Raw genomic sequence first — 22122 nt, 5'->3', positions numbered from 1 at the left:
CTGGCCCACTGGCATTCCAACGCTGAGCCCAGGCCCCTTGCCTTCCCCAGCCAGGCCCCAGCCACCTCCCCCACTTCATCTCCCCTCCACAAAGCAGGACTCCAGGCAGGTAGGGCCAGTGAGGATAGGGCGAGCCGCTCTGGGCCCCAGGCACACCTGAGCAAGGGTGCACAGTACCAGCAGGCTGGATAAGTCCAAAAGCCAGAGGTTGGCCCTCAGGCCAGCTCCAGGGCCTGACTTGGCCATGACTGGCGCCTGGGAATGGTACATTCCAATATGTGTTGGCTGGTGAGCAGCCCACGAGGCTGGGCAGCACAGGGCATGGGATCAAGGTCAGGACCTGACCTTGATCTGCGCCTGTGTCTCCAGTCAGTCACCCACCTGCTAGGAGTCCTTTTCTGGGCCTGTTTTTCCATCTGTAAAAAGAATTGGATTAGAACATAATCCCTTTAGTGTTTTAAAAGTGAGGAAGCCTGGGAAGGGAGATTTTGGCTGCCATGGTGACCAGAGACATTCCTGGCATTCAGTGCTGAGAGACCAGAGGTTCTGAGTGCCCTGCACTGAACAGGACAGTCCCTCACGACAAAGGATCACATGGAAATAATTGCCGGAAGTGCCCCCAGAGAGAAACCCTTGTGGGTGATCTCATAGGTCCCTTCTGGATCTGGGATTCTGAAAAAAAATCCACCTAAACTCATAATCAAACAGTCTAAAAAGAAAATCTTACCTTGAAATGACAGCTTAGAGCTTTGCTGCCTCGGAGATGTGGGGCTGCTGCTGTTGAGATAAGCAGCTGGCCCCAGAGAAGTCTGGAAGTTTCCTCCTGGCTCCAGCGCTCTGTGGCTCTCTGCAGTGGGAGATAATGATGATGGTTTACATATAAGGAGCAGGCTTTCCAGTTTCAAAAGCCTGCTAAACATGCTAGTTACCACTTTTGATCACTGTGCCAAACCTGGGAGTTTGCAGACGAGGAAATCACGGCTCAGAAAGGCTTAGAGACGTGTTCACAGTCACACAGCTGGCAAGGGATGGACTTGGGATCTGAGCCCAGTAGCCCCTCTCTCTCTGCCTTGGCTTCCTTGGTGGTACCCCCACCCCACCCCACCCCACCCCACAATCTTCCCCTATAAGAGGCAGTGCTGACTCACATGCCTTCCCAGGACAAGAGAAGCATCTCAAGACTGAAATGCAGCCCAGAAGCATCAGACATGCTCCCACCTCTCCCTGCCACACACACTCAAACTCACATTTTTACACACACCTCCAGGAGAGAAACCTACCAATTTTACCATATATTTCAAAAATCAGCTTTGAAATTAAAATTTTAAAGAGAGACAAAAAGCCAGCTTCTGGGAGCTGGTCAAAAGGTGGAATGAACCCCCTCCTTTAAAGAAGCTCTAGCCAGGTGGGGCTTGGGAAGCTGAGCTACCTACAGCAGTGGCAGCCTAAAAGGTCTGAGACCAGAGCCAAGGGCCCCACAATCACAGGGAATGCACATGGCACCCTTCATGCCCCCCAGCCAGGCTCCTCACCCTCCCTCCCCAGGGTCTGAACATGCAGACATGCAATGACAAGTCTGCCCTTGTGCTTGGCTGTCACTCTGTGTTAGGCGTGTGAGTGACAAAAGGAGTCTGTACTTTTTTTCAATTGAACTATATTTGATTTATAATGTTGTGTTAATTGCTTCTGACAGCAAAGTGATTCAGTTACATGTATATATACATTTTTATATATTCTTTTCCATTGTGGTTTATCATAGGATATTGAATATAGTTCCCTGTGCTACACAGTAGGGCCTTGTTGTTTATCCATCCTATATATTAAAGCTTATATCTGCTAACCCCAACCCCCCACTCAATCCTTCCATCAACCCGCTCCCCCCGTTGCAACCCCCTGTCTCTCTGTTTCATAGATGGGTTCCTTTGTGCCATATTTTAATTCCACATGTAAGTGATATCAGGTGTCACTTGTCCTTCTGACTCACTCCACTTGGTCTGATCATCTCTAGTTGTATCCACGTTGTTGCAAATGGCATCGCTTCCTTTTTTATGGCTGAGTAGTACTTGTGGTGTATATATATGTACCACATTCTTCTTTATCCATTCATCTGTCAGTGGACGTTTAGGTAGTATCCGTGTCTTGGCTATTGTGAATAGTGCTGCTATGACCATAGGGGTGCACGTATCTTTTTGAATTCTACTTTTGTCTGGGTATCAGGACAGGAGAGGGATTGCTGGATCATACGGTAATTCTGTTTTTAGTTTTCTGAGGGGCCTCCACACTGTTCTCCACAGTGGCTGCACCCACTCACATTCCCACCAACAGTGTAGGAGGGTTCCCTTTTCAAGGAGTCTGCATTCTTAACCACAGGCCTGCTAAGCTGAGGACCAGATGTCATCCTGTTGCTTAAGATCCTTTGAGGCCTTGCTGCCCAAAGGCCAGTCCTGGACCAGCAGCATCAAGCATCCCTGGGAGCTACTGAGATTCGCCCCGCCCAGACTACTGAGCCGTCTGCACTTTAACAAGCCCCTGGGGTGGTTTGTGTGCACATTATATAAGGAGTGAGGAGCAGTGCTGGCCCCTCACTTATTACACTCCAGCCACACCAGCCTCCTTTTGGTTCCTAAAACATGCCAAAGTCTTTGCCATTTCAGGTCTTGCCACCTTGCTGTTCCCTTTCCCAGGAATGCTCTCCCCCAAGGGTTTCACTTGACTGGTCTTTCCACCATTCAGGTCTCAGACTAAATGTCACCACTCCAGAAGAGCATTCCCTGACAACCTGATCTGAAGTGGCTCCTCTGGCTAGTAGCCATCAGAACCTTGTAGTTCTCTTCAGGAACACCCCCACCCCTCTACTTGCACCTGTGCCCTGTGGTTCGTCACATTGCTGTGCCCTCCCAGGGATGCACGCTCCAAGAAGGCAAGCATCCTTATACAGCCAGACCCCGGCATCCAGCACAGCGCGCAGTACACAGCAGGCACAGGAGAACTACTGGCCAAGTCGATTCTGAACGAGTGGATGTAGGACAAATACACTTGTGAGGTGTAAGACAAATAGAGTCATCTCTCAGTTACTCAGGCTTACATTAACTATACTGTGTATTAACCCCTGGGCTCATTTGCAGATGGGAAACTGAGGTCAAAGAAAAAGGCGAGGACTTGCCCAAGGTCACCCAGTGAGTCTATAGCAGGACCCAGCCCTTTGACCTTTCAGGCCTCAAGGTTTCAAGCCATGCTCAGACCCTTGCTGGTCCACTTGTGCAGCCTGACAAAGCCGGATGTTTGTAGGGGCCACTGACCTACATTGTGAATAATTGCATCATGCAGAGGGACTCTCAGGCCAGCTGCTCTCCTTTCACTGCACAGATGGGGGAGGCTTTCCCGGGCAGCGTCTGCCTGCCTCCTGCTGAGCAGAGGCCAGACCAAGAGTCAGGTGTGAGCACGTGCAGCCTCCGGCCATCACAGACAGGCGTGGCCACTCTGCTGGGCCCTGCGCCCTGTCAGGCAGAAAGAGCATTTTATCAGCTTGATTTCTCACAGCACCAAAGCACAGCCTTCCCAGAGCTCCGGGGGCTTCAGGGAGGCCCCTGTTGAATGTTTAGCAATTAAGCCATTTCTCCCTGAGCAGTACCTCACAGTGTAGAGAACAGGTTTAGATCCACGGTTTCCTTGGAATATGAGGCAGGGCCGGTTAGGGGACACACACAGAGAAGAAACAACAAACATTGGTTTGGGAATCAGACAAACCTGGATTCAAATCTCAGCTCTGACACTTAATAGCTAGAGATTTAGGGCAAGTTTCTTCACCTCTTGGTGCATGCTTCCTCATGTAAAATGAGGTTAACACCTTGTTAGGCTCTTATGCACCTTCAAAAGATAACATGTATAGAGCTCACAGGTTCACAACTAGCACACTTGTCACTCATGACAAGGCAGCTCTAGGTGTTAGGGTGGCTATTACTGGCTGAGGCCAGCCCATTCCCCTCTGAGGTCATCTCTCATGAAACTGTCCTGATCTTACTAGAATGGAAGCCCCCTGAGGACATGGCTCTCATCAGTCCTGCCTTCCCCATGCCCAGTACAGTTACCTGGAAGATGGCAGTGTAGTACTTAACAGTTATGCAATGAATGAATAAATGATTACTTAGGAAATTGCCCAGGTGAACAACAAGGAAGGAAGTAAAATAAAAAAGAGGAAAAAGCAAGCTGGAAGTTCCTATAGGCCAGTCATCTGGGGAAAGGGAAACAGTCTTAGGCCAGTGGAAATAACACAGTCCACAGCTGTACAGAGAAGTGGGCCTGAAATCCTGGCTCAGGCCCTGACACCAGATCCCAGGGGTCAATGCCCTGTGCTCCCTGGTGCTGCCCTCCACGGCCAGCCCACTAGAAGCAGGGGGAGTGCCACGGTCAGGTACAGCCTGGGCCCTCTGACCCCTCCTTCCCCAGTATCCTGCCATATTCTCCCAACTCTGCTTCACCCACTGCCCCAAAGTGGGGGGTGGGGGTAGAGGGGTAGCTCCTCCAATGTGCCTGAAATCTGGCCTCATTTAAGGCCAGTTGAGTGCCTTCTCAAACAGCACAGAATGCTACTGACAGCTCACCACGTGTGGCCCCACGGAGCCTCAGAAGTAGCTCTATATGCCCAGCAGAGGGTGATCCTCAGCTGCCAGGTGGACCCTCCACACGGTTCTTTGGCGCCCTCTAGTGGCGCTTTGGTGCACGACAATGACACCAAGTAAGCGCTCGGGTAGTGGCCCAGGTTCCCCGCCTTCTACCGTTGCTGGTCGGGAATGTGTGTGTGACTGCTCAGAGCATTCTGAACTCCAGCCCCAGGCACTGTCAGGATGGATCATACAAGAAAGGGCATGGCTCTTATAGTTTGCTTTGAGACTCAATCCAGGGCTCATTTGACTTTGTATTCAGACTCCCTGTCCTCCAGCCCCATGAATACATAAGCTTCATCACTCATAAAACCACCCCAGATCACTGATCTGTGACCAGTGTGCACAGACATGGGGCTGTGTGAGAGAGACACTGATGGCCATCAGGTACATGTGGCTTATTGCTGCGTCAGTGCCGGAATGCTGGGAGATGGAGTAGAACCGTTTCTACCAACCATGACCCTCGAACTCCAGGCAGACCTTGTTTCTTTGCTTCCCTCCCACCTCAGCAGGCAAGAATGTGCTTGCGGTTAATGGGGTGAATGGGGGACTGAGAGACCAGATATAAGAAATTGGATTTCAGGATTTGAAGAGACCAGAGCAGACCAGGATGGAGGGCATGAGGAGAGGGTTACTAACAAGGCAAAGGGTAATGAGGCTGGAATGTCAGTTGCCAAAGGGAAAAGACAGAGCTAGCTGCAGTTCCATGAAAACTACCTATGGGGTCTTTTTAAAAGATACAATTTATTTGGCTGGGCTGGGTCTCAGCTGAGGCAGGCAGGATCTTTGATCTTCATGTGGCACGTGAACTCTTAGTTGCGGCATGTGGGATCTAGTTCCCTGACCAAGGGTCAAACACAGGTGCCCTGCATTGGGAGCATGGAGCCTTCACCACTGGACTACTAGAGAAGCCTCCACCTAGGGGGTCCTAACCATAAGGAACATGTGAATCACCAATGGAAGGCAGTTATTTAGAAAGCCAAGGAGATCTGGAGCAAGGGCGCTTAATACCACCTGAAGTGTAGAGCTGTTCTAGGTTTGCCGATCAAAGGTAAATTCAAGCAGTTTAGGAGGACCAGGCCAAGTTGTGGGGAGAGGCGATACATGCTTCACTTTAGATCTTGCCCTCCTGAGGAAGAGCATGCACACACAGGAGAGAGCTTGATATCAGTGATGGGAGGTATAGGAGAAGTTTTTTGGTTCAATAAAAAAAAGAAATAAAACCTGTGCAGCCATCTCACCAAGAGTGGAAGGAAGGGGCTCTGTCCTTGGGGGTATATAAGCCAAGCAGTTATTGTCAGCTCCCCATGAATGGACTGTTCATTACATTGAACAATGGAGAATGACAGAATCAGTTCTTTCTACCCAGAATCTAAGAGTTCATCATAAATTATCACCTTTCATTGTAGAACAACAGACCCAACCATCATTAATGGGCTTGCTGTTCACGCAAGACTGTAATGGGCCTGTGCTTCTGCATTCTGAGGTCTGCCTAGTTGTCAGACATTGGAGAAAACCCACTTGTGCCACGAGGTCACTGCTGACCTTGGGGCCAAGTCCTTTCCCAGTCTCCCCAATTAAACACTGAAAGGACATCAAGAAGCCCCTGCCACTCTTAGAATCTGGGTCGGTAGCAGAGGAGAGGAAATCTCTAGACCTAGCATCTCTGTGGTCCTGGGGACCACCTTACCCTGGGGTGTTTCCCCACGGCCACCACTGCAGGGGCTAAGCTGAGGCTTTCTGTGGCTTGGGACAATGAAAGGGGACTCATCCTGAGAGCATGCCCTGGATGATCTAGTTACAAAATGGCCTGAGTCCACTGGCCCCATCCCTCCTAGCTCTTCCTGCATCCATGTGGGAGCATCATCTTTCCCCAGGTACCCAGACAATGGCATACCTTGAAGGTCAAATCTAGTGAGCAAGGCTAAGAGAAATAGGGTTTCCATCCTACACCTGACCAAGACCTTTCCCATCCCTGGATCCCACCAACATGCCCCTTCTTCCTTGTGACTGACCCTGGGGGGGGGGGGGTGGTGGTGCCTACTTTTCACCCTCAGAAGTGGGGCTTTATCATGGGCCTTAAAAGGCAACATCCAGAACACAGTTCTCTGATGAGATATCCTCAGTGGGATCTGTGCTGCAGGCAAACAAATTTACAAGGAAATCTTTAGCACAGTAAATTTGTTATTGGTAGTGTGTGGATGTAGCAATTTTGAAACTATTTTGTGTCTGCTATAGAATTGAGAAAATGGGTGAATATCTTGATGTAGCTAGAAACCTGGGATCTCACTGTGGGAGAATAAAAATGCAAATATGGAATGGGGGAGAGTAAGCAAGAAGCAGTGGTATTGGGTTTTATTTATACCTATAGATAGATGATGAAGAGATAGCTAGAGTGATGGTGGGTGGACGGATGGATAGACAGATAGAAAGACAGATAAAAGGGTGTAGAAGTAATGATAGCCCAGGAACAGTGAGCACATCAAGTATCCAGATATGTTTCTAAATACTATTCTCTGCTAAAAAGAACCAGAACTCCTCAGGAAAATGGCTGGTTCCAAGACTAGAGCAAGGAGAATACAAGGAGAGCCTGGAACATCTTGTGCCTAGAAGTAGGAACATGCTCCCAAAAACCTATGAGGACATGTTGAAAAACCATAGGAAGCGGCATGAAGGGGTTTCCTACTGGCCAAATCTGGAAAATTTCAAACCAAATGAATAACAGTAATGGATTATAAGACACTGAATCTAAAAAGAGCATAAGTCTATACTGATATACATGAATGAGTGGCAGGAAAGGAAATATCTTATTAACAGTATATTGCCAAGTACTTACATGGAATGATAGTTAGAAAATCACCATTTTGCAGCCACCAAAGTAATATGACTCAAAATAGGAATCATGAATGGAAGCTGCAACCACTGAGTTAATGTTTGTGGGGGAACAGGATACTCACACAATCTCAAAAGTATCTCCCACAGATTATTTATTAATTACAAGAGGGAAATAAGTACCTCTGAAGTGGAGAGATCTGGTAGACATCATCTTAACCAAATGATCACAAACATCACCAATAATGGGACAAGGTGTCATAAAGTGACCCTGATGTGAAACACCGAGTAGATGAGAACATCACTTACCTAGGATTCCTGCCAAGAATGTATAACTAGAATTTGGTCATGAAAGCACAGACAAACCCAAATGGAAGGACATTCTACAGAATAACCTGGAATCTTCAGAAATGCCAATGACATGAAAGACTGACGTGGACTGAGGTCTCTTTTATATTGAAGTATAGTTTATTTACGGTGCTGTGCCAGTCTCTGCTGTACAGTGAAGTGACTCAGTTCTATGCATACTTTTTAAATGTTCTTTCCCATTATGGTTTATCCTAGCAGATTGGAATATAGTTCTCGGTGCTGTACAACAGGACCTTGTTGTTTATCTATTCTAAATTTAATAGTTTGCATCTCCCAGCCCCAAACTCCCTGTCTATCCCTCTCCCCCTTACCCTCCTCCTTGGCAACCACAAGTCTGGTCTCCATGTCTGTGTGTCTGTTTTGTAGATACATTCATTTGTGCCATATTTTAGATCCCACATGTAAATGATATCATACGGTATTTGTCTTTCTCTTTCTGCCTCATTTCACCAAGAATGGTAATTTCTAGTTGCATCCATGTTGCTGCATTATTTCCTTCTTTTTTATGAGTAGTATTCCACTGTATATATGTATCTTCTTTACCCAATCATCCATCATTGGACATTTAGGTTGTTTCCATGTCTTGGCTATTGTAAATAGTGCTGCTGTGAAAATGAGTGCATGTATCTTTTTGAATGCTCAGGAGTGGGACTGTTGGATCATACAGTAATGCTATTTTTAATTTTCTGAGGGACCACCATACCGTTTTCCATAGTGGATGCACCAATTCACATTCCCAGTGTAGGAGGGTTCCCGTTTCTCTGCACTCTCCCCAGCATTTGTTATTTGTAGACTTTTTAATGATGGTCATACTGATCAGTATAAGGTGGTACCGCATTATAGTTCTGATTTGCATTTCTCTAATAATCAGTGATGTTGAGCATCTTTTCGTGTGCCTGTTGGCCATCTATATGTCTTCTTTGGAGAAATGTCTATTACAGTCTTCTACCAATTTTTTGATTCCGTTTGGAGGTTTTTCGTTGTTTTTGAATCGTACGTATGAACTGTTTATATATTTTGGATATTAAGCCCTTGTTGGTAGCCTCATTTGCAGATATTTTTGCCCATTCCACAGACTGTTTTGGGGTTTTTGTGGTTGCTTCTTTGGGTATTGGCCTGCACCACAGGGCATGCAGGATCTTGACCAAGGATCAAACCTGTGCATCCTGCAGTGAAGTGCAGAGTCTTAACCACTGGATCTCCACAGAATTTCCTGGCTTTTTTTTAATAGCTTCTTTGGCTGTGCAAAAGATTTTAAGCTTAACTAGGTCTTATTTATTTTTGTTTTCATTTCTACTGCCTTGAGAGACTAAGAAAACATTGACATGATTTATGTCAGAGAATGGTTTGCCTATGCTCGCTTCGAGTTTTATGGTGTCGTATCTTATGTTTAAGTCTTAAGCCATTTTGGTTTTTTTGTGTGCATGGTGTGAGGGTGTGTTCTAACTTGATTGTTTTACATACAGCTAACCTTCCCAGCACCACTGCTGAATAGACTGTCTTTTCCTATATTTTTGCCTCCTTTGTCAAAGATTAATGGATTGTAGTTGTATGTGGGTTTATTTTTAGGCTTCCTGAGGTCTTGAGATTGAAGGAGAAAGGGCTGGTTCCAAGGCTGACTACAGACACAATAAGTAAATGCAATACATGGTCCTTGACTGGGTCCTAAAAGGACATTACTGGACCAATCAGTAAAATTAAAAAAATAGGTAGTATACTAGATAATATACTGTATCAATATTACATTTCCTGAATTTGGTAGGTATCTGTGGTTATATAAGAGAATCTTTTTGTTCTTAGGAAATACATGCTATTTAGGGATGAAGAAGGGCCATGATGTCTGAAACTTAACTCTCAAATGGCTCACTAAAAATATATGTACGGTTTATATTTTTTCATTCTCTGGTTGTATTTTTCTCCTCTTACCACCATCTGGCTGATTCTCTCCTGGAGTTTCTCAGTTCACTTTGCTCAGAGAAGGACGCTTGGGTTGAATCCTCTCTACCACCCCTCTGAGGCAGAGCACTGTGCACTAGGAAAGCGCGTAGGTCTCTGACAAGCCTCTGGACTGGCTGCCCGAGTTCAGGGGTCTACCCCTTGTAAAATCAGCTCTGGCCCAGAGTGCGTCATGTGGTACATACCATGGCTGCTACCGCTGCTTCCTCCACGGAGGGGGTGGCAAGAGGATCTCCTTCAAGGGGTTCGGCAGGCCCCATGCTTGGTCTAGCCACCAGACGCTATATTTCCAACTACCCAAATTAATTCCAGAGAAACCTGAAGCCTCCCGCCCTGACTCTGTGCCTCATTCTTGCTTTCACTCTTTTAACACGTTATGGATGGATGCCTGCTCTGGGCCAGGTCTTATGCTATGTACTATGGGCTCAGAAGTGACCCAGTCCCTACTCTCTTCACTCTGATTCAAGTCAGAAAGGCATAAAAAACTCAGATAACTGAAGTTTAGAGCTAATCACAACCAACAAACAGAAAGCAGTCAATGCTGGTTGAGGGCTGAGCCCCATGGAACACAAGAGATGGGGTTCAAAAGGCCTCCTGGATGCTAGTACTGGGTGTAGCTCATGGGATGGAAATGGGCTATGCAACAGGGACCTACCTGTTAGGAGGGTGTCCAGTGCCATCCCTGAGTTTGTTTTCTCTTCACACAGCCGGACCCAGCAGGACGGGACATCTCCATCCGGCCTCTCCTGGAGCACTGTGAGAACACCCACATGACCATCTGGCTTGGCATCGTCTATGCCTATAAGGGGCTTCTCATGGTAGGTGCAGAGCTACAGGCATACTAGGGGAGATGTTTCCCTGGCAGAGCTCCCTCTCCTAGGGGTCTCCGTCAACACAGAAGTAAACAGAACCCCCAGGACTGAGCACTTGCTCTCTGCCACTCTCAGTGCCTGGCACATACCATTTCAATCCCACAGCAACCATATAAGATACGTACAAATAATATCCCCATTTCACTGATGAGGACGTTGAGGCTCGGTTTGCCCAAGGTCACTGAGCTGTTAAGTGGCAGAATAACCCCCAAACCTGTGAGTGTGCCTCCCAGCTGTCACTGTCCTGCTCCTTGACAGCAGTCTGTTGACATCCAATGCATGTTCATATCCCGTGGGAGGTGGGTGGAATCATCTCCATTTGCAGATGCAGAAAGTCAGGCTCAGACATGTTCAAGGGTTTGCTGGCGGCCACCTGGTAACCTCCAAACCCAGTACTCTTTCCACTCCATTCATCTGTTATACAAAGATCACATACCAAGCCCACCTCACAAGACTGTCAAATTTTAAGGTTGGGAAGGACTTGAAAGGGCAGTTCCACCCGACCGTATCCTGGGTTGACCCTTGAATCTTCTCTCCACATCCTGTGCAAAACACACCTGCCCCTGATACCTTCAGGGTCAGGGCACTGGCTACTACACCCTCAGATCCTTCCACAGCAAAATTAAGCCACCATCTGCCTCTGTGGCAGAGAGGAGGTACCCAGACACCCATCCAGGCCTGCTACACATTGCCAAAAGAACCCAGGCAGGTCTGCGGACTTGCCCGGCCTCTGCTTCCTCCCCTCTAGGATGCAGATAGCCATACCCAGCTGTAGGACTGAAGGAACCAGAATGAAGCAGGCGTTCAGCAGTGTGGCTTCCTTCCCTCTCTCAGTATCTGCTTCCTGGGCTTCTGGTTCCCATTCTGATTGGAATTAAAAATAACAACTGAACGGTCTGTGAGATAACACACCCAGAGGAGAGGAAAACAACTACGGTTGTAAAAATACAAATTACAAAATAATTATTAACTTATAATGGATATACCAGCTTATGAAATGCCTTCACATCCATCCTCTCATTTCATCTGGATAGAAGCCCTGTGAGATAGTGTAGGCCCTTGGGATGATGTTAACTGGTTCATGCAGCTGTTGGATGCCCAAACTTCTTCAGTGATAAAGCCAGAGGGAAAGGAACCCTTTGTAGGCTGGCCTCCTGGAGGGGATGGACCCCAGCCGAGGCCCCTGCACCATTCAACAGCTGTGGTCAGCTCTCCCGCCCACACCAGCGTTCTGCCCAGCACCCCATCTGCACTTTCTCTGCAACCTGCCCTCCCCTCAGACAACCCTCAGAGGGGAGGCTAAACCCTCGGCCATCTCTCCTTTCTGTTCACTGTTCTAGTTGTTCGGTTGTTTCTTAGCCTGGGAGACCTGAAACATCAGCATCCCCGTGCTCAATGAAAGCAAGTACATTGGGATGAGCGTACTTCAGAGCACATCCTACTTCAGATCACATTTGACTTCTATCCTGTTCATTTCTGTTGGAAATGTACTGGTCAGGAATAGAGCTTTAAGTGAGGGCTTCCCTGGTGGCTCAAATGGTAAAGAATCTGCCTGCAATGCAGGAGACTTGGGTTCGATCCCTGGACTGGGAAGATCTCCTGGAGAAGGGAATGGCAACCCACCCCAGAATTCTTGCCTGGAGAATCCCATGGACAAAGAAGGCTGGAAGGCTACAGCCCATGGGGTCACAGAGAGTCAGACAGAACTCAGTGACTAACACTTTCACTTTTCAGAACTGCAAGTGATAGAGAACTCACAATAATAGTGGTTTAAGAATAGATAATTTCCCTCTCAGGTAAGCAAAAAGGTGTGGAGGCTCCTAGAATCTCAGCCCTTTGGATCTTGTCTCCCTCACCTTCATCATATAGCTTCCACATCATGGTCTAAGATGACTTTATGGTCTAAGATGACTGCTCAAGCTCCTGCCGTCACATTCCACTCCATCTACTAAGAAGGGGGAAGAGGAACAGCCTTCTCCTCTGAAGACACGTCCCAGAGCGTATACACACCACTTCTGCCTACATGGCACTGTCTTGAACCCTGTCATATGCCATACCTAGCTTCAAGGACAGCTAGGAAATGGAGTCTCACTACTGTGGGTGGCTAGGTGCACTGGAGGATAATAGAAGTCCTAGACACATGAGTTCTGCCTGGTTTAACAGAAGAAAGACTAGCCTGACTGTCTGGAGACACAGTCCACTTTGTCACCACACTGCTCTGTGGCCTTGGGCAAGTCCCATCCTCCTTTCTGGGCCTTTCAGCTCTCTGTAAAGGGAGGGGATGTGGTTGAGACCGTGTCTGAAATTCCTTCCCACTGTGGCCTCCTGGGAATCTGTGTGTAAACCAGTGGTGGAAGTAAAAGGAGAACAGACAGTGTAACACCCCACTCTGCATTTCCTAGGCAGGACTCAACCCAGGGCCACAGGTGGGGACAGACTGGGAGGTCCAGAAGACCTGGCCAGCAGCAATCCCGCTGGTCCTCACTGCAGCGGAGGCAGGAGTAACAGAAAAACCCTCAGCTCAGTAGCTTCTCAGAGCCGGAACGCGTGCCGCCACTTGCTAACAGCCATCTCCCCTCTCTGTTCACTGTTCCAGTTGTTCGGTTGTTTCTTAGCTTGGGAGACCCGCAACGTCAGCATCCCCGCGCTCAACGACAGCAAGTACATCGGGATGAGTGTCTACAACGTGGGGATCATGTGCATCATCGGGGCGGCCGTCTCCTTCCTGACCCGGGACCAGCCAAACGTGCAGTTCTGCATCGTGGCCCTGGTCATCATCTTCTGCAGCACCATCACCCTCTGCCTGGTGTTCGTGCCGAAGGTACGGGGCGGCCGCCGCCAAGCCCCGCCCTCGCCACCCTGGCATCTGGCCTCTGGCCTCTGGCTCTGCCACAAGGGGATTGCTATGCTTCTTCCACTTTCTGAAAGTTTTATGCACTTTAAAAAAAAAATAGTGACCACAATTCACATCACAGAAAGTTTGGAAAATGCAGAAAAGCAAAACCAGACTTTTCAGAAATCTTACATAGTCCTGCTGCCCTAAAATAATCACTGTCAATATTATGGTCTGGTTTTTTTTTACTGTTAGTATTTCTGATTAACAGTCTTTTTTTTTTTTAATGGTTTACGCAGTGACACTTTTTCAGATATAACTACAATTATCGTACACTTTGTAGTTTGCCTTTTTAACTTCTGCCCTTTGTACTGTCCCACAGTTTATAATCGTAATTGAGGGCAGTTACTGTAATTTACTCATCCACTTGATCCTTTATTGCTGAGTATTACAGTTTCTTCCAGATTTTTATATTATAAATGAACTTTTTTTCCTACATAATACATTTTCCGACTGAACTGAACTGAATTATAACCTTAAGGTGGAGTCACAGAAGTAGTACCAGTGGATCAAAAGGAGTAGCCATTTTTAATAACCACTTATATTTTTCATTCATCTGAAGGGCTGACCTGAGAGAAATTTTCCAAACATTATCCTATCTAGCAGTGGGCAGGTGAACCCAAGGCTTTGACCCCTGCACTAGGCTGATCTGTGCAGAGGGAAACCTGACCTTCAAGAATAAGAGGAGCAGGAAACAGAAACAGTTGAGAGGCCACTGACCCAAGTTAGGGGGCATCTGCCTTAGAAAAGGGGGAGAGAGACCACGGAGGTCCCACAGGTCCTGCGGCCTCCTGGGCAAGGCAGTGTCAGCTCTGTTCTAGAACGCCTCTGGCATACACTCCTTCCTTTAGCTGTCAACAGTTTCCCAGGCCCCAGGTTAACACCACAGCTTCTTCGCCTGCACTCTGACTTCCCCTCCACCCTGTAGAAGATGCCAGGTGATTCTAAGCCCAGCTCTTATCGGGTCACTCTGCTTTTTCACCCTCTATAGCTCTTCACTGCATTCCTGGCTCCAGGATCGAGTCCCCAACATGGGACTGCCTTCCAGGACCATCGGATCTCTTTGTCTCTCCCAAAGAACTCTGTCCACCATACAGCTGCCCTTCTCTGTCAGCACCCTGAGCCCCAGGCCTCCCTGTGTTTGCCTTTGCCATTCCTTCTCCCTAGACTTCCTTTATCCTCACCATCCTTCCACAGACCCTCCAGGGATCCGAGCCCAGGCCCAGAGCAGCATGGTGAGCACTGTGGCCTGGTGAAGATCCCCTCTCTGTCCCTGCTCCTTGCCTCTGAACCACGAGGTCCTGGTGCACAGAGGCTGTGGCCATGGTTCTAACAAGCACAAGCTTGCACACTGTCTTCACAGCTGTTGCCTACAACTGTTTTTATTTTCTGTGTGGAGTAAGGCCTAAGGCAGTATGAGGCTCAGTTGGAGTGAGGCTAAGGGGCATTGGGTGGGTTCTGCAGGATGGCTGGGATTCTCATGGAATCAGGGTCAGGAGACTAGACATCTAGGAGCAAGGAAAAGACCCAAGACTTAGCAAGAGGAAGGGCCTGCCCAAGCGCACACACAAAAGGACAGAGAAAGCCTGAGCCTGGGCTCCAGATTCCCAGACTCTGTGGTTCCCAGGGTCCCATGATGCCTCCAGCACAGGAACCCTGGAAGCAGCTGGATGGACATGGGGGAAGTATGGACCCCAGAGTCCTCTTTTCAGCCCTCCTTTGTCTTTTCAGCTCATCACTCTGAGAACAAACCCAGACGCAGCAACTCAGAACAGACGATTCCAGTTCACTCAGAATCAGAAGAAAGAAGATTCTAAAACCTCCACCTCAGTCACCAGCGTGAACCAAGCAAGCACATCCCGCCTAGAGGGCCTGCAGTCAGAAAACCATCGCCTGCGAATGAAGATCACAGAGGTACCTCCCACAGGGCTGGTCGTCAGGGCCCCGTCCTCGCACTTGAGCCCTTCTGCCTTGTGCAGGAACTCTCCGGGCTGCCACTGCCCACCACATCCCCTCCGAGCATCGCCACGTCCTGACGGTGCAGCCCCATCTCCTGTCACTATGGCTGCAACAAGAACTAGGGGAACATAAACTAGACAGAATCTGACAGGAGTTTATTGCCCACCTGGCCCAGGCTATGGGGTCCAGCGATGCCCAAGTCAAGACGTTCTCTGACAGGAGTTCTTAGAGATTTGTGAGCCCCCAGATTATAGCAATGAGTTGGGAAAACTCAGTTTCCTACTTGGGGCCAGGGCAGGAGCTTTCACTCAGCTGGAGCCTGTGTCTTCTAGCTGGACAAAGACTTGGAAGAGGTCACCATGCAGCTGCAGGACACACCAGAAAAGACCACCTACATTAAACAGAACCACTACCAAGAGCTCAATGACATCCTCAACCTGGGGAACTTCACCGAGAGCACAGGTAGGAGGAGGCGGGACCCTGGGTATGAGATATTTTACAGATGAAGACCCTGAGGCTGAGAGGGGCAGTGCGGGGCAGGTCTGAAGTCCCACAAGCCAAGCTGGAGTGTCTGAAACCCATGACTTCTGAGCACAGTTCAGTGTTTGGAGTCCCACCTGGGGATCCCCCTATGCACAGTGCTTCTGTTCCTCAGGCCCCTAGGCTTCAGCTCCACGTGTCCAAAGCATGGCCAGTATTCCCAGTATTCTGATTGGGTGCACACTGTTCTTAGTGAGTAATGTACTCATACTTCTCCCAACATTACAGTTTCAAACACACCTCATCAATGTACGGAAAGGGATAGTCTATAAGATAACATGATGCTCAATCCCACCAACCACTTGAAGAACAACAGTCCATTTTTTGCCTTCATTTAGGCAAAAGTTTTTAAAAGATCACCAGTGTTGCTAAGAGCATACGGAAATGGACATTTTCCTGCAATGTTTTGGAAGTTTAAAGGTCAGGTGTTAAGCTCATTCACTAGCAATTCCCCTAGCAAGAGGCTGCCACTTGGAAACAGTCATACATGGTCAAAGGTATAGACACAGAAAAGACCACCTGCATTAAACAGAACCACTACCAAGATCTCAACGACATCCTCAACCTGGGGAACTTCACCGAGAGTACAGTGCTATCGTAACACTACCTGTAGGCAAGAAAAGCTGGAGTTAACTTACCTGTTTGTCATTTGGGGTGGTTTTATTGATACGATACAGCCCAAACAAGGCACATGATACAGCTGTTAAAAAGTGAGGTGTATCTATTTGTGCAGGGCTTCCCAGGTGGCTCAGTGGTAAAGAATCCGCCTGCCAATGCAGGAGATGTGGGTTTGAACCTTGGGTCAGGAAGATCCCCTGGAAAAGGAAATGGCAACCCACTCCAGTATTCTTGCCTGGAGAACCCCATGAACATAGGAGCCTGGCAGCCTATATAGTCCATGGTGTTGCAGAGTCGGATATGACTCAGTAACCAAACAACAAAAATCTATTTGTGCAGATATGGAATGATCTCTAAGAAAAGTTCAGTGAAGACCAGAATTAAGATATACACAAATGCACACACATGTATGTATATGTGTTTGTATAAGTGCATTTTTTAAACAAGATTTGGTAGAACAAACACCAGATTGTTAACAGTATCCACCTGTGTGAAAGGGACAGTCTGTGAGGACAGTGGGTGAGAAAATTGATTTCATTTCATATACTTCTCTATTCTTTGCATCCTGTCATTAGCATATAGTCATTAATTTTATAAAATCAGTTTGTTTAAGTCAATGAAAAATCTTTAGTTTCTTTTTTATTATATAAGTAGTGATTATATTATTTTATTTTATAAACAATATTATAAAATTCTTATATATTGAGGGTCGATTGTTAAAAGTTTAGACTGAGATAAGTAACAAGGAAATTGGGCACTTCAAATGAGTGGAGAAAAATGAATTATTCAATACATTTCATTGGGATAAATGGGTAGCCACCTGGAAAAGAATAAAGTTAGATCCTTACCTCACAACTTACCCCAAAATAAATTCCAGATGGATAGGAGATTTAAATATAAGAAAGTGACACCATGAATGTAGCAGAAGAAACCATAGGAGAGTTTCTTTTGTAATCTCAGCAGGGGAAGGGGAATCTTTTCAGTTTGATATAAAACAGAGAATCCACAAATGAAAAGGCTAACCAGAACACTGGACAGTACTTCAGCATTAGGCAACAGGGCCATTCTAAACAGAGAAATAATCACCAACACAACACCTAGAACTGTGAACAGTGTGGTACTTCAGAGACCACAATAAGCATACTTATACCATGAGAGCTAAAACAAGAAGGCAGAGCCTTGTTCAACCTCAGCTGGGAGAGTGACTCAGATTTTTGATGCTCTGTGTGTGCTATCAAATGACAGTGAAAGCATCATGGGTATTCAACTCTGGGGTTACAAATAGATGTCAGCAGGTTCACAAATACAGAATCCGTGAATGAAGAGGACTGACTGTGTTCACGTGGATGCAAAATGACATACATATAAGGTTGCCCCCTGCAGCAGAAAAAGAAAACACCCAAGCTCTTTTCCAAACCAAATGAATCCAGATCTCTCAGGTCAAGATCATGTTTTTATATTTCTTTAGTTCTTTCCAGGTGGTTCTGAAGTACTAAGAAGGTTGAGAGCATCATGTTTTGTGGCTACACAGTATTTCTTTGGAGGCCCCATTTGTACATATTAGTAAATAACAAATCCATTATTACTGCACAAATTTGGGTTAGTTCCAACTTTCTGATATTGTAAAGGATGGTGATTTAAACATCTTGTATATATCGTCACACAGATTGTTAACTATTTCTTTGGGATAGTTTCTCAAAGTGGAAATTCTGAGTAAAAGAAACATACTTTTTAAAGTGTTTGATACTTATTGACAGTACCTCCCAGAAAGATGATGACCGTTTATACTCCCACCAACAGTTCACTATTATTATTCTTTTCAGTCTGTGGCAATCTTGGAGTTCTTTTCTCTTTGTCATTACATCCCTAACACACTCAAGAAGAGAACCTTCATATTAGAACCTCTCATTACTAACTTATGTTACCTACATTGGTCAACTTGATTCCCTTTTTTCTTATAGAAAAGGAGGTCCCAGGGCACACCATCCACCTCTCCAGCATGCCGTGTCCATCCCTGGATGGGAGCTTCTAGGCTCCCTGTCTTGGGCTCAAGAGAGCAGCTCAGGGACCAGGGCTTAGAGAACTCGGGGGAGATGGGCTCTTCTGCATTCTCCCTTCTTGGGCAGTATCCTAAAAATGGATACACTGTTGATTTTTTTTAATTAATAGAATTATTGCAATATTGTTGTTCTGCATTCAGATGGGGGAAAGGCCATTTTAAAAAATCACCTCGATCAAAATCCCCAGCTACAGTGGAACACAACAGAGCCCTCTCGAACATGCAAAGATCCTATAGAAGATATAAACTCCCCAGAACAGTAAGTACCTTCTCCTTTGGAATTATTGCCAGAGTACTGCACAAGAGTTTACAATTGGCACCATGTTTTCACATGCATTACTTTATTTGAACTCTGTGGTAACTTCATGATACAGATCAAATTACAATGCTTATTTTACAGATAAGAAGACTAATACTCAAAGAAGCGAGGTGACTTGCCAAAGCTTACCAGTTGCCAAATGCAAGGGATAGGGTTTGAACTTGGGTCTGTCCAATGTCAAATCCCATGTTCTCTTCCTTTGTTGGGCTTCCCAGATGGCTCAGCAGGAGACTCTACCTGCAGTGCAGAAGACACGGGTTTAATCCCTGGGTCAGGAAGATCCCCTGGAGAAGGAAATGGCAACCCACTCCAGTATACTTGCCTGGAGAATCCCATGGACAGAGGAGCCTGGCCGGGCTACAGTTCATGGGGTCGCAAAGAGTGGGACATAACTGAACCAACTGAGCAGGCACACAGCCTTTGTTACATGTAAAATGAATACATTTACTTAACACTAATTTACTGAGACCTCTATGTATCAAGCACAGAAGTGAAGAAAACAAATAAAAATCCTTCCCTTCATGGAGTTTACCTTCTATCTGGCAAGACAATAACTTAACAAAAAAGCAAACCCCTGTATGTTAATGATAGGTGCTTTGGAGAAAAATTAAGACAGTATAATTTTACACAGGGAAGTCAGAGCAGCCTCAGTGAGAATGTGACGTCTAAGCAAAGCCCTGGACATCTCTGGCAGCTTTGTCCCCACTGGTAATTTTTAGTTCTTCCCAGTTTATGGCAGATTAGAAGCAGCAATTAGAAATGTCAACCCTGAAACTTGTTCCATAGGAAGTGACAACACGGGGGGAGGAGCCAGCAAAAGGAGCCCATTCACCAACTGCAGTGTCATTTGGGGCCATGTAGTCACAGAGTTAAGAGCCTCTCAACCCACTTAGCTCCAAGGCCTTGAAGCTGACAGGTCCAGTGTAATCACTGATGGTTACATGGCATTCATCAGTGATCTACCTACGGGTTCCGTGCACTAGAGTGCAAGCACCTTGAAGGTAAGCTGTAAGTCCTTCCGATGTCCCTTGGATTGAACACAGCTCCCAGCACTAAATTAATGAAAAAGCAAACAGGATCCTAGCAGACAGCAGAGCGCGTGGCTCCGACAGTAACAAACAGATCCCACGCTGCTCAGGACGCTCAGGCACAACACCCTTTCCCAGGTCTGGGTCATTCTCCAGCGCCCCACTTTCCTGGACTCTTGCCCACACTGATGACATTATACAAATTCAACGTGAATTTCAAAATGAGGTCTCCAACACACTAATCTCTCATGAGCACTTGGGAGACACCATTCTGGCCAGCAGCTCCTTAGGGAGCGGGGGTAGCACTGCCTCTGGCTCCATGCATCTCAGAACCCCACCAACACCCTGCCTACACACCAGGTGCCCCTGTGAGTTGATTTACCGCCCATAAAGCACGGTCTTTTCAACAGAAGAAGCCCCACCTTCCCCGGTTCTGGCTGTTTCTGTGCCCAGAAGAGCAGGTTCTCTGTACCCTTTCCTCATCTTTATCACGGGAATAGCAGTACTTCTTTTGCCTAGTGGCTTCTGTGAAGGTCCAGGGATCTTCCCACCTGAGTGGCCTGTGGGACACAAGGAGGCCTAAGAGTTCAGGGAATGCAGCTTCCCAGATGCAGTGGAGCATTGTACAAGACGCAGCAGAGCAGGGCATCAGTGGCCTGTGCACACCCCCCAAAGCAGGCTTCACAACAGCTGAGGTGACTCTGCTGCCTACTGGCCATGAGGACTAATGAGAAGGCAGGCAGAAGGGCAGGCAGTGAGCAGGGAGTCTCCACTCCTCCTCTGTCAGCCTGCTTACCCAGCCCCGGGTTTATTTTTTTGACTGCATTTCTTGGAATTTGCCAAGGGTTCTGGGGGCTCAGAGAAGGAAAGAGCTCATTTTCTGGGGGGAAGGGGGAGAGGGTAGTACAAAACAGATGACATTTAAACTGGACCTTAGAGGGAAAGCAGAGGAAGAGCTTTCTAGGCTGGGGAAACAGCACATGCAGAGGCTTGGGAGACTGACCATAAGCAGGGTTTTAGGGGAAACTAGCCACAAGAGGGTAAAATTTTTGGTGGGAGCAGGTAGAAGTTTCACCTGGAGAACCTGGCAAGAAGCAGATCTTGGGGAGCCCTGAATGCCCCATTCCAGTGTTGGAAAGAGTACACTAGTCACCAAAGAAGCCACAGACCAGGAAGGAACCTTTTGGAATTGGCCAGCATCAGGGGCGCCAATGAGCAAGGACAGAGCAGCTGAGAAGCCTTTCAGGGATGGAACCCAAAGCCAAGTCCATTTGCAGACTTGCAAGAGTAGAGAACTGTCTGTGTTTGCACCAAAGCCCTGTTCAAAGGGCAGTCTTGTTCTTAGGAAGCACTGGAAGCTCAAGAAGCCTGCCTCCTCCCTGCTTACTGTCACCGTGGTTATTGCTGGGCAGCAGTTGGCACAGGTAGGCCTGCATTAAACACCTGCCAGATAGGTAAGTGACTGGATGACAGGAAGGTCAGACCCTGGACTGAGAGAGAACTGCACTCCTAACATCAGCCTCTTGGCCCAAGCAAGTCCAGGGGCCTTCCTGGTGAGCACAACCAGCCAGTGTTCACTAACACTCCTCCCTTCTTTCTCTCCCTGCCGCAGCATCCAGCGCCGGCTGTCCCTCCAGCTCCCCATCCTCCACCACGCCTACCTCCCGTCCATTGGAGGCGTGGACGCCAGCTGTGTCAGCCCCTGCGTCAGCCCCACCGCCAGCCCCCGTCACAGACACGTGCCACCCTCTTTCCGAGTTATGGTCTCGGGCCTGTGAGGGTGGGAGGCCTGGGGCCGGGGCCTCCCCCAGGACAGAACCACACAGAGCAGAAGCAGCTGCTGCAGGAGCACTGTCAGCTCTGGCTGTGGAGAAGCTGGCGCCACGGCTGGCCTTGTGGGACTGCTCAGATGGCACGCGGTACACAGGATGGGGGCACTTGGCACCTGACCTCGCGCCTTATTTGTGAAGTTTTTATTCTTTCACAAAGAAGAGGAATGAAAATGACCTCTTCCTT

General features: G+C 47.5%; 1 protein-coding gene across 1 annotated transcript in view; it reads left to right on the top strand.

Annotated features, from left to right (window-relative positions):
* Positions 1–21884, top strand: part of GABBR2 (gamma-aminobutyric acid type B receptor subunit 2) — a 367358-nt gene extending 345474 nt beyond the window's left edge. Inside the window, exons 14-19 of the mRNA XM_068974355.1 lie at positions 10526–10636; positions 13287–13511; positions 15315–15497; positions 15875–16004; positions 18901–19018; positions 21719–21884. Coding sequence (XP_068830456.1) covers positions 10526–10636; positions 13287–13511; positions 15315–15497; positions 15875–16004; positions 18901–19018; positions 21719–21884 — 933 coding nt within the window. The remainder of the gene's footprint in view (positions 1–10525; positions 10637–13286; positions 13512–15314; positions 15498–15874; positions 16005–18900; positions 19019–21718) is intronic.
* Positions 21885–22122: the final 238 nt, after the last annotated feature.

Source organism: Capricornis sumatraensis, chromosome 6 (genome assembly GCF_032405125.1).
Source record: "Capricornis sumatraensis isolate serow.1 chromosome 6, serow.2, whole genome shotgun sequence".
In the NCBI taxonomy this organism is placed as follows: domain Eukaryota; kingdom Metazoa; phylum Chordata; class Mammalia; order Artiodactyla; family Bovidae; genus Capricornis; species Capricornis sumatraensis.
This window is presented reverse-complemented; position numbering and strand designations above follow the sequence as displayed.